The 17672-nt window shown below is 47.7% G+C and overlaps 2 protein-coding genes across 2 annotated transcripts; both read right to left on the bottom strand.

Annotated features, from left to right (window-relative positions):
* On the bottom strand, positions 5022–5658 carry LOC110437548 (uncharacterized mitochondrial protein AtMg00860-like). The gene is made up of 2 exons (XM_021466019.1): positions 5581–5658; positions 5022–5378 (listed from the first exon to the last, which is right to left on the bottom strand). The coding sequence occupies exons 1-2, from the start codon at positions 5656–5658 to the stop codon at positions 5022–5024; spliced, it is 435 nt and encodes a 144-aa protein (XP_021321694.1).
* LOC110437547 (SH3 and multiple ankyrin repeat domains protein 1-like) lies at positions 7209–7916 on the bottom strand. The gene has a single exon (XM_021466018.1). It carries the CDS (start codon positions 7914–7916, stop codon positions 7209–7211), a length of 708 nt encoding a protein of 235 aa, XP_021321693.1.

The following is a 17672-nucleotide window of genomic DNA, read 5'->3' as shown; positions in this document are numbered from 1 at the left end:
GTGTCTCCTTCATGTTTGATGAAGGATGGTTATTCATTTGCGAGCAAAGACAATGGTTGTGTGATCTATAAGAATGGCATATTTGTGGCTTATGCATCCATTGTGAATGGGTTATTTATTTTAAATCTTGATAATGCACCTATCTGTAATGTTAGTGCTAAAAGGCCTCGTCTTAATGAGTTAAGTCCTACTTATTTGTGGCATTATCGTTTGGGTCATATAAGTGAGAATCACATGAAGAGGCTCCATGATGATGGGCTTTTAACTTCGTTTCATTTTGAATCATACGAGACATGTGAGTCTTGCTTACTAGGAAAGATGACCAAGGCACCTTTCACAGGTTTTCCTGAGAGAGCATCTGACTTATTGGAACTTGTACATACTGATGTATGTGGACCAATGAGCCCGACAGCTAGAGGCGGATTCCAATACTTCATAACTTTCACTGATGATTTTAGTAGATATGGATATGTCTACTTAATGAAACATAAGTCTGAAACATTTGAAAAGTTCAAAAAATTTCAGAATGAAGTGGAGAATCAACGTGGCAAGAAAATTAAGGCTTTGCGATTTGATCGTGGAGGCGAATATTTGTGTCACGAATTTAGCAATCATCTAAAGAGTTGTGGAATTGTTCCACAACTTACACTACCTAGAACGCCTCAGAGGAACGGCATGTCCGAGCGACGTAATCGAACTTTGTTGGACATAGTTCGATTTATGATGAGCCAGTCGGACCTACCTTTATCATTTTGGGGATACACTCTAGAAACAACCACTTTCACTTTAAACAGGGTACCATCTAAGTCTGTAGTTAAGACACCATATGAGATGTGGACTAGTAAGTGTCCCAGTTTGTCTTTTCTGAAAATTTGGGGTTGTGAAGTTTATGTCAAACGACTTATATCAGATAAACTAACATCCAAATCAGACAAGTGCTTATTCGTGGGATACCCAAAGGAAACTTTAGGGTATTATGTCTATAATCGGATAGAGGGAAAATTGTTTCATACTCGAAACGGTGTTTTCTTAGACTAAGAGTTTCTCAAAAGAGAGAAAAATGGACAGAAGGTTTATCTTGAAGAAGTTCAAGATGAACCAGTTGGGAACGATTCTACGAGCGATGCTAACGTAGCAGAACAAGTTGAGATGCCCGTGGTAATAGAAACACCACCACAACCATGAAGATCAGCAAGACTTCACGAATTGCGGGGGGAATTGTTATTGTTAGACGATGACGAACCTACAAATTATGCAGAAGCAATGATGGACCCAGATTTCGAGAAATGGCAAAGTGCCATGAGATCCGAGATAGATTCCATGGGAGACAATCAAGTTTGGAACTTGGTTGATCCGCCTGATGGGGTTAGATCCATAGAGTGCAAATTGATCTATAAAAAGAAAAAGGATATGGATGGAAATGTTCATGTCTATAAAGCTCGACTTGTCGCAAAGGGTTTTAGGCAAGTTCAAGGAATTGACTATGACGAGACTTTCTCGCCAGTAGCGATGCTTAAATCTATCCGGATCATTCTAGCAATTGCTGCATATTTTGATTATGAGATATGACAGATGGATGTTAAAACAACCTTTCTAAATGGACATTTGGAAGAGGACGTGTATATGATATAGCCGGAAGGTTTTGTTGATCCTAATAATGTTGAAAAATATGCAAGCTTAAGAAATCCATTTATGAGTTAAAGCAAGCATCTCGGAGTTGGAATATTCGTTTTGATGAAGTGGTCAAATGTTTTGGCTTTCGTCAGAATGAAGAAGAACCTTGTGTTTACAAGAAGGAAAGTGGGAGTGCTGTTGTATTTCTAATATTATCTGTGGATGACATATTATTGATTGGAAATGATATTCCAATGTTGCAATCAGTAAAGACATCACTGGATAATAGTTTTTCTATGAAGGATTTTGGAGAAGCAGCATACATTTTGGGCATTAAGATCTATAGAGATAGGTCCAAAAGGGTAATAGGATTAAGCCAAGATACATATATAGACAAGGTGTTGAAACGGTTCAACATGGAACAATCTAAAAGAGGGTTCTTGCCTATGTCACATGGTATGCGTTTTAGCAATAAGCAGTGTCCTTCATCAGATGAAGAGCGCAAACACATGAGTAAGGTTCCATATGCTTCGGCAATTGGTTCCATCGTGTATGCCATGATATGTACTCGCCCAAATGTCTCATATGCTCTAATTGTTGCGAGCAGGTACCAGAATAATCCAGGTGAAAGTCACTGGACACTTGTTAAAACCATTCTTAAGTACTTGAGAAGGACTAAAGATGTGTTCCTAATCTATGGAGGTGAGGAGGAGCTTGTTGTGAATGGTTACACCGATGCTAGCTTCGAAACTGACACCGATGATTCACAATATCAATCAGGTTTTGTGTTCACGATAAATGGTGGTGCAATAAGCTGGAAAAGTTCCGATTCTACAACAGAGGCCGAGTACATCGCAGCTTCTGAAACTGCAAAGGAAGGTGTTTGGGTGAGGAGGTTCCTCATTGAGCTTGGTGTGTTTCCGAATGCATCGAGGCCATTGAATCTACATTGTGACAACAATGGGGCGATTGCACAGGCTAAGGAGCCTAGGAATCACAAGAAGAACAAACATGTGTTGCGAAAGTTTCACCTCATTTGAGAGTTCATTAGGCGAGGTGAAATTAAGATGTGCAAGATACATACGGATTTGAATATTGCAAATCCTTTGACAAAGGCTCTTCCACAGCCTAAGCATGGGCACACTTGAGGTCTATGGGTATTAGATATCTTAGAGATTAACTCTAGTCCAAGTAGGAGACTGTTGGAAATATGCCCTAGAGGTAATCATAGAGATGATGATATTACACTTGTATCCATGACATATATTATGAGTTCAGTGAATATCTATTATAGACAAACTTGTATTGATTAACAATTATATGAATTGTTTGTGAAACTCTTTTACTTGTATGGTTATTCTAAAGTTGTCCCTGATCAGAGTTTGTGTGAGGATACACATGAACATTAGATTAGCACATGTATTAGTTGATGACCTTGTTTCACAAGTCATAGACATAGAGATGTCAAACTAATAATGTGGGCACATGTATGACATGGGGCTGGACTGACCCAACATGAGACATTCTTATAATCTCTTTATACATCATGTACGTTATGTCCTTAGACCTGAGATTGTCGTATGTTTTCAAGATGTGAAACGACCTACTTAGGACTATTAAACGCTACTCTGTTACAGGGTAGTTATAAAGGTGGTCTCCAGGTTTGTCGGGGAACATGCTGTGAGACATAGATGATCAAGATAGAACTTTCCCCTCTCTATGTGAGGGAGGTACCTCTAGATCACTCAAGTGATTGGATCAACAAATGCATGGTCGTGCTTTGGTTAAGTGTTAACCCACGAGTTGGACCAAATATTGTGTGGCAAGGGAATAACATGTATATGTATGTAGTGGTTCGTCAAATATGATCTTTGCATACGTATAGGAGTTGTCACGCCTTGCTAGAGGCCGCTGTCAACTATTGGGCGAGTAGGAGTACTCAGCCCATGTCTATATGCACGTGAACCCATAGGGTCACACGCTTAAGGGGCTAGAAACCTAATTCGGGTTGGACCCGAATTAGACAAGGCTTAGGGTTTCTAATTGGGCCCTGACTCGGGGCTAATTGGAGGACGCCTATATAAGAGAGGGAGGGGGTGTGGCTAGGGTTAATCCCACACCATTAGGCAGCCGCCGCTGCTCACCCACACTCGCGCCTTTTGCTCCTCGTGGACCTAGCAGTCCAGAGGCCCAATGCTTCTTCCCCTCTCGTGTGGGATACCTTGGAGGTGCTGCATCTTGAGCACAAGGACGAACCGCCGGAGAGGGATTGGTGTGGTGGATGACCACGCAACTGCACGACACTGCTACTACGTGCACAATTAGGCAGCCGCCGCTGCTCACCCACACTCGCGCCTTTTGCTCCTCGTGGACCTAGCAGTCCAGAGGCCCAATGCTTCTTCCCCTCTCGTGTGGGATACCTTGGAGGTGCTGCATCTTGAGCACAAGGACGAACCGCGGGAGAGGGATTGGTGTGGTGGATGACCACGCAACTGCACGACACTGCTACTACGTGCACAATTACACCAAGTCGCTTCCGCTGCATCTGCGCGTCTAGTGGTAATCCCATGATCTATAACTTGCAGTTGATCATTGTTTATGAGGTCGAAATTTTTGTTTCGTAGCTAGCGTAGCGTCCTCATAATCCTTCAGGGTCTCCGTCTTGTTACGCTAGCACGTCACACAAGTGGGCACCCAATCCTGCACCAAGGCCGATCACCTGGAATGAAAAAAATCTGCGTGGAGAGGTGCAAGGTCTTCTGAATGCCCTCGTGCCCGACACCATGGGCTAGCTGAATAGCCTAGTGCCGGAGTTCAACAACGTCGAGGATGAACACGCGGGAGCCGTGCAGCAGCAAGTCACCGTCCTCGCGCCAAGAGGTGGCCAGCTCGTCTGCACGCAAATGGGCACGTAGCTAGACAGCATCCGGAGCCGTGGTCGAGGCATGGCGGATGAGGTCGAAGTAGGTGAACGTCAACCTAGAGAGAGCAGCCACCGTGGCCTCCGTAGAGTCCGCCTCCACGGCTGAGTCAACGTCGCGGTGAGACAAGGCGTCCGGCACGGTGTTAAGGTATCCCAGACAAAATTTGACGGCGAAGTTGAAGCCAAATAGCTTGCTGACCCACTGGTGCTGTGGTACCATCGAAAGGCACTGGTCCAACATGTACATGAGGCTGTAGTGGTCCGTGCGCACCACAAAGTGGTGCCCCCAAAGGTAGGGCCTCTAATGCCGCACAGCCTGCACCAACTAGATAAGCTCCCGCTCGTAGGCAGCAAGCCTGAGATGATGAGCGGCGAATAGCCTGTTGAAGAAAGCGACGGGTCCCGCGCCTTGATGAAGAATGGCGCTGAACCTCACACCCGACGTGTCACTGTCGACGATGAAGACCTTGTCGAAGTTTGGCATCTAGAGGACAGGACCCGTGGTGAGGGCGGCCTTCAGCGCCCGGAAGGCCGCCTCGGTGTCGTCGTCCCGAGCGAACGCGTCTCTGCGCAAGAGACACGTTAGTGGCGCTACAATGACGCCGAAGCCCTGAACGAACTTCCGATAATAGCTGGCGAGCCCGAGGAAGCCCCGCAGGGCCCGAGTAGAATGCGGACCTGGCCACACAACCACCGCCGCGATCTTGTCGGCATCCATAGCGACACCCTCTGCAAAGATGACGTGCCCGAGGTAGGCCACGGACGCGGCCCTAAATGAACACTTGGAACGCTTGAGGTGGAGACAGTGGGCGCGGAGGGCAGTGAGGAAAAGGCCGACGTGCTACAGGTGCTCCACCCACAAGGAGCTGTGGATCAGTATATCATCGAAAAACACCAACACAAACCTTCGAAGGAACGGCCTGAGGACATTATTCATCAACGCCTGGAAGGTAGCCGGGGCATTGGAGAGGCTAAATGGCATCACCATGCCCCTGATGTGTGTGAAAAGCCATCTTGCCGATGTCATCAGGACGCATCCGCACCTGATGGTAGCCAGAGCGCAAGTCTAGCTTTGTGAAGAAGCGGGCGCTGTGAAGCTCGTCCAGAAGCTCATGCACCATGGGGATGAGAAACTTGTCCTTGGAGGTTTTCGCGTTGAGGGTGCGAAAGTTGATGCAGAACCTCAGGACTTGTCCGCCTTGCGAACAAGGAGGACCAGAGTGGAGAACAGGGACATGCTAGGGCGGATGATGCCCTAGGCGAGCATCTCAGTGCTCTACCGCTCCAACTCATCCTTCTGAAGCTAAGGATAGTGGTACGGCCGCACCGCCACCGAGCCGTGCTTGGCAGCAGGTGGATGCGATGGTTGCACGACCGCGCCAGTGGGAGCCCCGTCGGCTCGTCGAAGATGGCGTGGTGCTGCTGGAGGAGGCTGTCCAGCAATGGGAGCCTAGAAGCAGTGGCGACTGTGGTCTGCTACTATTGGGCCGGCGCTGGTGGCCCCACCACGTCCTGCCATGTGACCCGGCGTCCATCGCGCTAGAACGCCAGGGTAAGCGCTGTGCAATCCCAAAGGATCAGCCCCATCGTCCGGAGGAAGTTAAAGCCGATGATGAAGTCGAGGGCCCCCAAATTGAGGCTGACAAACGTGATAGCGAAATCGTCATCCCCAATGCGGATGGAGACATTGTGCACAATCCCCTCGCAAGTCAATCGATCACTGTTGGCGATGGTAACCCAAAGATGCTCGCCCCTAGAGGGAGAGAGACAGAGACGGCGCATGGCATCTCCCTGGACGAAGTTATGCATAGAGCCGGTGTCGAGGAGGGCCAGGAAGTGTCCCACCTTGCAAGTCACCGATACCAACATGGCGTTCAGTGGTCGGATGCCAGCCATCGCGTGGAGAGACACCACCAGGGAGGTGGCGGCGGGGGCCCCAGGGTCGTCCTACTCCGTCAGGTGGTCGGTCGGGTCGCCCTCCTCCCCAACCGCGTCCCCTGGCTCATCAACGGTCTCGAGGTAGAAGAGGCGCTTGCAGATATGACCGCGAGCATACGACTCATCACAGTTGAGGTAGAGGCCTTGTCGACGTCGTTCCATCTGCTCGGTCGGCATGAGACGCCGGAAGATGCGTGGCATCCCGGGAACAGCAGCGGCGGCCGGCTAGAATGGGGTAGCCGCAGGAGGTGCCGGTGCCATAGGTCGAGGGCCACGGCTACCCCGCTGCTGCAGCAGCTGCAGCTACTGTAGAGCAGGGAGGAAGGTTGCCGTGTGCTGCTCATAGGCCCAAGCGTAGTACATCACAGTTTGGAGGTCCGGTGGGGGTGCATCTCCACGTTGACCCTGATATGCTCAGGAAGACCGCCCATGTACAGCTGAGCCTTCTGACGGGCGTTGGGGTCACGCTCATGGCAGAGGACAACATTGTAGCGCTCCGAGTAGTCCTGGACGGAGGTGGTGAAGGGATGCCGAGCGAGTTTCGCCAAACGAGTGCCCTGCATTGGGGGCCCAAAGCGAAGATGAAGGCATGCCCTCATCTTGTTCCAGCATTGGACGGAGGTGGTGAAGGCATGCCCTCATCTTGTTCCAGCGCATAATACCATGTTTGTGCCACGCCACGGAGGTGGTAGGAGGCTAGCCATGTACGGTTAGAGGCAAGGGTGCGCTGCCCTCAAAAAAACTGCTCGCACTGGTTGAGCCAGTTGAGCGGGTCGACAGCACCGTCATAAGTGGTGAACTCTAGCATGTAGAAGCGCGGCAGAGCATGGGTGCCCGCGGGGAGGTCGGGGGCACCAGCGTAGGCACCGCCTAGCGGGTGGCCATCGGCCCCTGCTGCTAGGAACGTAGGGCCGCCGCCGTAGAGTAGCGTCCCACCGGAACCACCGTAGAAGGTACCTACGCCTGGGGCTTGGAGCCCGCTGGACCCGGTTCCCACCGATGGCGTGACGGTTGTCGCTGCTATGTAGATTGGCGGCGGCGTACCCATCAACGCCCATGACGCGATGGGCGAAGGGGAGGCCGGCCACCACATCTGGTGCAAGGAGCTCCCTGAGCTATCGGCCGACATCCTAAAGGAATAGGGGATCAGCGTAGATGTAGACGGCGCGAGCGATGGTGGTGCTGGCCGCGAGGAGGGCGGGGGCAGCGGCGGCAGCAAGCTCGCCAGGGACTGCTGCATGGTTGCCATGTTGCGACTGAGGGTGTCCACGGTGCAGCCGAGCTGAGCCATGTTGCGGCCGGCTTGGTCGACCACCCCGGCCAAACCCTCCAGGGTAAGGGCGCTGCTGGAGGTTTCTGCAACTTTAGAAGGAGCAGCGGACAGCGGGGCGCTGGAGCTCGGTGGCGGCAGGGTGCCGGACGCCGGCGGCAGCGTTATCATCGTCCTAGAAGTCCCTGATACCAAGCTGGTAGGAATCCTAGCCCTACCGGAAGATGAACGAAGGTTGTATGTGTGCGTGGGAGGCTGTCTAGGTCTGAGCGAACGAGGGAGATGACGCGGCGGCGCCGTCGCTGCGAGAGGGGATGAGCTGGCGCTAGAGAGGTAGGTGGGTAGGGTCTACCCTCAGAGCTACAGTACCCGCGGGTACTGTTCATGCAGGTGCTGTGGCGACAGCTAAGGTTTCTCCCGACTTCCTGAGGAAGCTAGAAACAATAATTTGTTTCTTCTTAATTTGTCCCATAGAGTTTACAAATATTTATATGTCTCTAATAATAGCAATTATAAGAAAACCCCCTAAGAATATTAATAATAGCAGCGTATACGGACTAAACCCCCTAATTCCACCGCCTTCTCCTAGCCACTATTAGGCTTACGTTGCTAGTATGTTTTGCCCGTCATAACAGCAGGTGACCATGTGTCGTCTTCCTTGCCAGCAAAGACTCTTGGTAGAGGGGTTGAGTCACTGACTTCCCCTACTCAAAACCGAGGAACCGTCATTGGAGGAGTTGCTTCGCTACCGTGACGAACTGCGAGATGCGTGGCGGGATGCCAACACTGTCAGACCTATGGTTCGCACAAAAGGGGTGACTGCACCGCCAGCGACTCCAAGTTTGATTCCTCCTTCCTTGGATGCCCATGGTGCCTCCTCTACACCCTCTTGTCCAAGTATGTTCTTTGCGTTACCTCCTCACAGTCGAGACTTGTTTCACATCGGAATCCTTTGAAAGCTGAATTAGGGAGATAGGTGAGGGACGTTTTTTTGATTCCTGTAGATCTTCATGCAAAATTCTTGAACAGAGGGCTATGGTGGCCAGGTTTCCTTTTGATTTGGTGACTGATTCTTCAGTTAAGCTTAAGAACACGCATATGCTTTCCACTGGAACCTTCATGAAGGTTCGATTTCGGATGATTCCCCGAAGCGGGGAACAAACTCCGCTCTAGTGCTGATGGATGTCCATAGCAGTGCTGATGACCTGCATGTTGGGCTACCTCATCAACCACGGTGGTTCCAGCCACCGCCAAAGGTACGAATCATTCATGGAATCCTTGGGTTGTGCCCACAGGTTGAGACACGCAGCGTTCATCCATTGCAGAACTTTGGCGGTGAGTGCACGGGAGGTGGTGACCTCGAGTCGAGGCACCCCCTTCCTGGTCATATTCCTTTCCCTAGCTTGATTGGGAAATCCACAAACCCTAATCCCCTTCCTTCCACTAGTATCCGTCGATTTGTTGGCCACCTGTGGGCAAATCCCTCCACCAAACCCTTCGTCACGGCCATGAGGACCGAAGCGACTCCCACAATCGTGATTGTGATGCAGCCTCGGGGCGGTGGCAGAAGGTCCGGCTAGCATGATCGGGGATGTCATAATCTTGGTGCAGGAGATGGTGACCAGTAGGATCGTGGTGGATTGAGTGGAGGAAGAAGGATCATGATGGATTTGGCGGAGGAAGTACAGATTGCGGGGGTTTTGGCAGGGGCAGGCTGGGTCATGCCCATGACAAAACTGGCATTCGGGGTTGTTAGTCGCTAAATTCTTACTCTAGGTAGTAGCAAAATTCTAATTCTCATTGAGAGAGAGGACGACACTAGGAGTTGGGACAATTTTTTGGTTTATTTCTCACACAATTCCATACCAACCTGAGGGGTTCGGGATACATATTTATAGGCTGCTATTCAGCCAAGCATATGCCGAGATGCTAGTCCGAGATGCTAGTCTAAGATGCTGTCCTAGTCTAACTATTGTCCTAAGATGGTATCCTAAAGATGTCCTAAAGCTTGTCCAAGATGCTGTCTTAGATGGGACAACAATCCTAAAGATGTTGTCCTGTCTAAGATGCTATATTAGATGTGGCAGCAAAGACCACCATGCAGCAGGGTCACAAGGACCATGTGCTGTAGCCCCATAAAGACCACAATACAAAGACTTATCCATCATTCTCCCCCTAAGTCTTGTGCGTCGTCTTGTGGGAAAGTTGAACCACCCAGATCCTGGAGTAGAGCTCAAGGAACTTGACCCTCCCAAGAGACTTAGTGAGCAGGTCTGCAAGCTGATCCTTGGTGTTCATGTCGCTCGCCTTGATGCTTCCTTCATCCAAATAGCCTCGGATGAAGTGGTACTTTACCCGAATGTGCTTGCTCCATTCATGTAAAACAGGGCCAGAGCAGACTTGCTGCCACCCTAAGCTCCACCACTTCAGTGTCACTGCTGAGGAGATCACAAGCAGTCGAGCGAGCCAGAGCGTCTGAGTCAAATCGGTAGAAGCCACTATGTACCCAGCCTCGCAGCTGAATAGGGCCACCACCTATGCTTTACTGACTGCCAGCTAATGAGGCACTTGCTGAGGAAGAAGAGAATCTCGCTTGTGCTCTTGCTAGTGTCGATGTCACCCATGTGGTCACTGTCGCTATACCCAACGAAGTGTGCTACTATAGGACACCTAAGGTAGTAGAGACCATGGTTGAGAGTCCCCGCAACATTGCAGATAATCCTCTTCATAGCCTGCTGGTGCTCAGTCGTTGGTTGTTGCATGAACTGAGTATGGTAGCCGATAGAGAATGCCTATGGGGGTATAAACCCCTATACCCTCATGGCTCAACATGGGCCGCACCATCAAAGGTGGCCCAACCCACAAGATGAAGACGTGCGGCACATGATACTGGTCGACGTACACCACGAGGCTATAAGAAGATATTGTACCGAATAGGATATTTTACTTGTAACTCTGTTTCTTCACAGTATATAAGGAGTGGCAGGGGTCCCCTAGTGGATAGGTCAACACAATTCATTACACCTCATATCAATACAATCAGACGCAGTACGTAGATATTACGCCCTCACAGCAGCCGAATCTAGATAAAATCCTTATCTGTGTCTTGTGTCACCATCTAGTTTGTAGCTTGTGCACCTGTCTGCCGACAATCTACTACATTGGGCACACCCCTAGGTAGACTTTCGACCATCTTTCGTTGACAATGGTGTGCCAAGTAGGGGGTGTGTGTACAGCTTCCCAGGCGATCCAGATGGCCATCATCTCCGACATCGCGGCTATGGCAGATGGCTTCATGTTCACCATCGGCCAAATCACCTGGACCACCAGCTTCAACAGCTTCACCACCACGACCATGGAGGAGGCGTAGATCTGATCTGCATCAATCACTTCATCGATGTTGGCCGCAGCTCCAACACACTAGCTTTGGCTCCGACCACTCTAGCAACGTCTCCGACCATGCCGACAACACGTCGCCCGCTTTCCTGCTACAAAGGGAGGCAGATCGATGACACCGACCTGCTCGGGCTATCGACCAAGTTGCTTAGCCTACTTACTCTATCGACCAAGTTGCTTGGCCTACTTACTCTGACCACTTGTCATATCGTAATAATGATCGCCACGAAGAACGGTGCTATGACAACCGCAACCACCGTCATGACAACACGCAGTGGCGGAACCAGAAACGGACCAAGAGGGCGCTAAATAACATAGGGGAGAAAAGTTTTTTGCTCGCTCAACCTAGTACACTAATAGATATAGCTAAGATTGATAATTTGTTGATGCAAAAGTAGATCTACAAACACAAAGGGCTAATACCCGATTCAACGTTAAGGCGTGCCAGCCGATTTGACCTTACAACTGACAAAGGTGGTAACTCGAATACCTAGGTCCCGACAATAGCAATACGCTCGGATGCCACGGCCAAGAGGTATTGACGCGGAACTTGAGAACTCATCGAGTATGTCTCGAAGAATTCTTAAGAACTCATAAACAAAAGAAAAAAATGTGAGTTGACGAAGTTGTCGAAAAAGTAGATGCAAAAGTAAATGTAAAAGTTGTGTATAGTATTGATTGATTGTTCTCTTACATCGCTACTAGGCCTATGTTTATACTCTGTCCTAAAGAGTTACAACCAGATACGACTAGGATTCTAATTCCAAATCAAACAGAACTCGTACATAAAATAACTCCAACAATTTTGGAAAATAACAATTTATCTATCTTGGGTGATCGGCACACCACCATTGTCCTCTCGACGACTCCCATATCTTCCTACACCATCATCGGCATATCATCCTCCATCGGCATCGGCAACTTCCTTATCGGCCAGTCATTACTTCACCATCTGCCGATCCAAGCTTCATTAACTTTCCTAATTCATGTCAAAACACGGTGTCAACACATGCCCCCCTATTTCGGAGTATAAAATCATCAATGCTCCGAAATTCTCTCCTGATAATGATGACTTTTCACAATTATTTCCTTCTGACAGCAATTAATTACCAAATCCAAACAACCTTAACCCGGATCTCCAGCATACACCTCGAATCTCTCAACCACCCGAACCAAATTTCGTAAGCACACGCTCATCGGCAACTGTTCTGTTAGAGTTGGCTGCTGATGAGCCGACCAAGAGATCTTGCACAATGAAATATCTCCTAAAATCATGATTACTTGCTGTCAAATCACCTGCATAATCCCTTGATTATCATGCAAACAGTTACCATATCCACCTGAACATCCTCGAATCTCATGGATGCGGCAAAGAGATAAGTCAAAAATACCCCTGCTCATTCCAATCTATAAATACTTCCTTCCAGCACTCTTTCCCCACCTTGCCATCCTCCATTCCCACATTCATCTTCTGGCGGCGGCATTGACGAAGAACTCAAGAACTCATGCAGCAAGAAGTTTACCAAGAATCTCCAAGTCTTCGACTATTTCTTCTTCTCCAGGAAGAAATGGCCGTCAACTTTATCGTGCCTGCGGTTAATTCATTCCCACTCGTTTACTGCAATTCTTTACATTTTTGCAAGTCTACTTACTTACCTTTCTCTCCTTCTTTTCTTTTTCTCTGTTCTTTCAATCTTCGAATTTTAGGAGTTGAGCGAGAAAATTGTTATTCCTACTGAACAACCCCACCTCCAATGCCTCGGTCCATTGGGTGATCCAGATCCCACTGATTTGATCAAGAGTAAAATACTCTGGTGGCCCTTTAAGTTGTCAGCCTATGCTACTTTCGTCCATAAACTTGCAAACCCAAAAAAGTGACCCCTGAACTTGTCCGCGTGTGCCACTTTGGTCCATGAACTTGCAAACACGAAAAAGTACCCCCTGAACTTGTCGACCTGTGCCACCTTGGTCCATGAACATGCAAATACGAAAATAATACCGGCTGCATGGCGCTGTTCTGCCACGTGGCTGGCCTCTGGTAGGCCATGCATGGCACCGTTTATGGTGTTGACATCAGCGATGATGTCAGCACTTCTTTTTTAATTTACAAAATTAATATATTTTTATTTATAGCGTTAAATATATCAAATAATATATCAATTTGTTGCATTTATTAATTAAAAGAGATAATTTTAAAACAAACAAAAATTATTCGTTTTCTAGGTTTCATATTTTTCCTAGGCAGAGTACATCATGAAGAGGCCACACAAAACATTTTATGAATTTAGCATTTCACTAATAATTAGTTATGAAATGAACAAATATTTGTTGACGCGTTGAAAGAGCCTTAACACGCATGGACCAAAGTGGCACATGCTGACAAGTTCAGGGGCCACTGTTTTGCGTTTGCAAGTTCATGGACCAAAGTGGCACAGGCGGACAAGTTCAGGGGTCACTTTTTTGGATTTGCAAGTTCATGGACCAAAGTGGCACAGGGTGACAAGTTAAAGAGCCGCCAGTGTATTTTACTCTTTGATCAATGCAGGAACCAATAGGATTCCTTTTAGGGCTGAAAACTTCTCTTTAGATCTGTGGAAGGACACCTTCCGATCTTGGCCAAACCCCACTAAAGGATAGAAGGATTGGTTTTTGAGGGTTAGCAAATCAAATGAAGGATTTTGGGGTGAACGCAAGATAGACCAGTGCATCAGGCTGTCCATTGTGGATATGGAAAGAAACGAATCAATGCTAATAGCTGCCTCATACTTCTGGTTAGATACTTTCAATGCTTTTATTTTCGGCCACAACCCAGCCTCCCCTACACTTGACGATGTAGTTTTGCTCACTCGTTTGGACGTCGCTACTGCCGATGATGGCCAGCTATTCGGCCGTAAAGCCGAATTCAAAGTAGAAACCCGCAACATCGGCGGTTGGTTAGGGTACATTCAAAACTATCAAAAAACATTATCGGTTGGTCAAAGAGAACATGCCACTTTTCTAAATATGTGGCTAGACAAATTCATCTTCTGCGACCGATCGGTAGGACTGTTGACGGTCCTTAATGCTCACATTTAACCGTCAACTAATCATTGAAAAGGACCTATATGCAACCAACATCCAAAATTAGGGTTTCATCTGACAGAATTCCACGAGTTTTGGTGTTTGTCTATTTTTGCAGGGGGTTATCAGGAAATACGGAGGAAAGGCCCACACATCGGGTTTACATAGAGATATTAACGTGTGCGGCAATTTTCTATAATCTAGAAGACTCCAGAAGCCACGGGAATGAACGGGAGGCCGAGCGGGCCCGGGGGCAGGGCGCCCGTCCTCCCTCCCCCCTTGGGCGCCCGCCCAGCTACAGGAGCCAATTAGGCTCTGCCTCGCAGATCATGCTCCACCGACCTAAAGGATTAAGGAAAACTGTGCGATTAAGGTCGGTTTGATCCGACGGCCCACATTCATTTGGAGGGGCTATATAAGCAGGCCCCCTGGCCCCTAGAGAACATACCTCTTCTACAGAATCAAAGCTAGAGTTTCAATTATTCATCCAAGTAGAGAGGATCCCTCTAGTTCATCTAGTTCTAGTTCTAGTTCTAGTTCATCTAGTTCTAGTTCTAGTTAGTTCTAGTTGTAATCTAGAAAATAGGGAGAGAGAAGAGGAGAGCGGAGGAGGAGCCGGATCTGTCGGATCTTCCTCAACATTGTACTTTTGCAGCAACGGGTTCGTTCTTCATCGTTCTCCAAGTTCTTCAATTCATAATTCCTGAGTTCTTTAATTACTTTTATTTACATTCAAGTTATTTATTGGATTCCCGCTTGCATCAAGTGCTCTAGTCTTTGAAATGCTAGAGTAGTAATTAATAGATTAGACGTGGTGTTTAGTCTTGCAATTACCTAGAATTGCACCCAATCCTATGGATTGTTGTGGTAACCCTAGGGTAGTGACAGCCCTAACGGTCGACGTATTCCACCTCGTTTGGATCGTGTTTGTAGGACCGTAGTCAGAGCTTCCTAGCCCCCTTCTCATCTATTTCTGTGGTTAGTGTTCTGATGTCTCGAAATAAATAATCTTTGAAGTAATTCTTGATTCTTTGATCAACTAGAGAACTCTCAGGAAACTTCCTCTCTTCCCACCAAAAATAATTATATAGTTATCCTTGGGCGATCTTGAATCTTAATTAGTACACTCACGTTTCCTGTGGAAAATCGATACTCTGGAATACTCCCGGTGAAAGCTACATCGGTATCCGTGCGCTTGCGGATTTTTTCTGTTTGCGTTTAAAATACCCAACAAGGACCAACCTCTGTCTAGTTATCGGCAGCAGAGAGGCTAGCCGATGGTAACCCATTCCCCCTCGGCCGATATTTGCCGGGTTTTGTTTACCACCTCCTCCATCAAGTAGCAGAGAAACTCTTGCTAGGTGAACCTATCGACAATCTAGGAGGCCCTTGGTGGTTTATCAACATGTGGCTCAATGTTCACATGCACAAACACCTTCAGTTTGACTTCTTTGCTCAGCAGTTCCCTCGAGATATCGCCGAAGATTACAAGCTAGCAGATGAGGAATCGGCAACGCGCTCACCCCTCAATTATGGTGAAGCTATTATAGTTCTCCCTCGTACTGGCTCCAATGAAAACCAGATCGGCCGATTCTTTCAAACTCTGTAGGATGGTCTTTTCAAAGATCAGCGAGCATGGATGCCTTATGAAGATCCAGAGACCAGATTTCCACTCACCTTCCATACTTTTGATAATGCTCTTAACAAAGACAATGATCTGATGATGGAAATCATCACCCTAAGAGCAATCCCAGTAAACAGCTTTGGCAGTGGGAAGAACATTAACACCACCTATGAGTTTTATAACCCATCGACGGTAGCCCATCAACTGGCTTTTGGTCAACTGCCGATCAGACTCTGCTTTGCCGACGTTGTAAAACCAAGGGAAACAATAACCAGCGGACTCAAGTGGATCAGGATAGCTCAGCTCCAGCCAGATGCCGATATGATAGACATTGATCTATCGGCTTGGGTTCTAGCTCTCTTTATCACTCAGTTATACAAACACTGGTGGGAAGAATGGAAGGAGCATATGTTCGGAGTATCGGCTCACACGTACCGCAACATGATCGATCCTAAATATGAAGTTCCCGATGACGTTGTAAGTTTCTTGCCGATTCTTTAATCCTTTTGTTAATTTTAACTTTATTGACAATGTTGATATTTGGTAACGCAATTAGAAAATGATCCACAAGCGCATGGATATCGGTGAGCATTTCACCCGGGAGGTTATCCAGAGTTATCGTATTTATATTTTTACCGCTGGGAGAAAGGGTGCATCTGACTAACCAAATCTATTGCTACTATCCCTTTAGGCTACAAAGAATGTTTCTCGATGTGAGTGATGTATAGAGAAGACTGCAACCGTAGTCTCGTTCTAACCTTGGTAAGGATGATCTACTGTTCTATTGGGGAGGCTCACGGAATCTAGACAACACAAAGGATGTTCGACCCGCACCTATAAACCTACCCGTCCTGCTAACGAGATGTGATCTGCAAAGGTAACTCGGAAATGTCACGTTCCTCGCTACTACCACGGTCCAGCTAGTCAGGGGATATCTATGAGTACCCTAGCCTAAACACCACGTTTACGCTAGCAAGTGATTACTCTAATACTCAACCGGAAGAGGATTAAAGTAAACTCATAAAACAAAGAACAATAAAACAAGAACTTACTAGAATTAGAAGTCGAATTACTGAAGAATCTTAGAAGCAAGCCTCGGGTTAGGAGACTTGATCCCGTAGGTACAACTCGGAGTAGACACCGACAGGCCGGCCTTCCTCCGATCCACACCTCCACTCTATCTCTCTCAATCTAGTAGAAACTAGAAGATCTATTTCTACTTTACATTGGTTGCTAAGCCTAAAAAGAAATATTATTTAGAGAAGAGGTTTTCCTTCGAGGGCACCCCTCAATCTCTATGATAATTTCTTGTCTTCTCCAGGGGCCAGGGGGGTCTCCTTATATAGTCCTCCTCCTCTATGCATTTTTGGTTCAGCAGGCGATGTGGTACTAAACTTTCCACCATATCTCATTAAAATGCACATAGGCCTTAATGGAGCAAAATCTGATTTGGGCCCAATTAATCCCGCAGCTCTTTTATATGGAGTCCTTTTATTAATATCTCTTGATTCCGAACTCCAAATATTGATTGGTGGAAACACCTGGGCGGGCGCCCAAGGGGAGAGGGCGGGCGCCCTGCCCCCGGGCCCGTTCGGCCTCCCGTTCGTTCTCGTGGCTTCTGGAGTCTTCTAGATGATAGAAAATTGCGCGGCACGTTAATATCTCTATGTAATCCCGACGTGTGGGCCTTTCTTCCATATTTCCTGATAACCCCCTGCAGAAATAGACAAACACCAAAACTCGTGGAATTCTGTCAGATAAAACCCTAAGTCTAGGTGTTGGTTGCATTTGGATCCTTTTCTTTATTTATTTGATGATTATATTTGATACTTAAGGACCGTCAACAA

Source organism: Sorghum bicolor, chromosome 8 (genome assembly GCF_000003195.3).
Source record: "Sorghum bicolor cultivar BTx623 chromosome 8, Sorghum_bicolor_NCBIv3, whole genome shotgun sequence".
Classification (NCBI taxonomy): Eukaryota; Viridiplantae; Streptophyta; class Magnoliopsida; order Poales; family Poaceae; genus Sorghum; species Sorghum bicolor.
The sequence above is the reverse complement of the archived record's forward strand: the minus strand, read 5'-3'. Positions and strand labels throughout refer to the sequence as shown.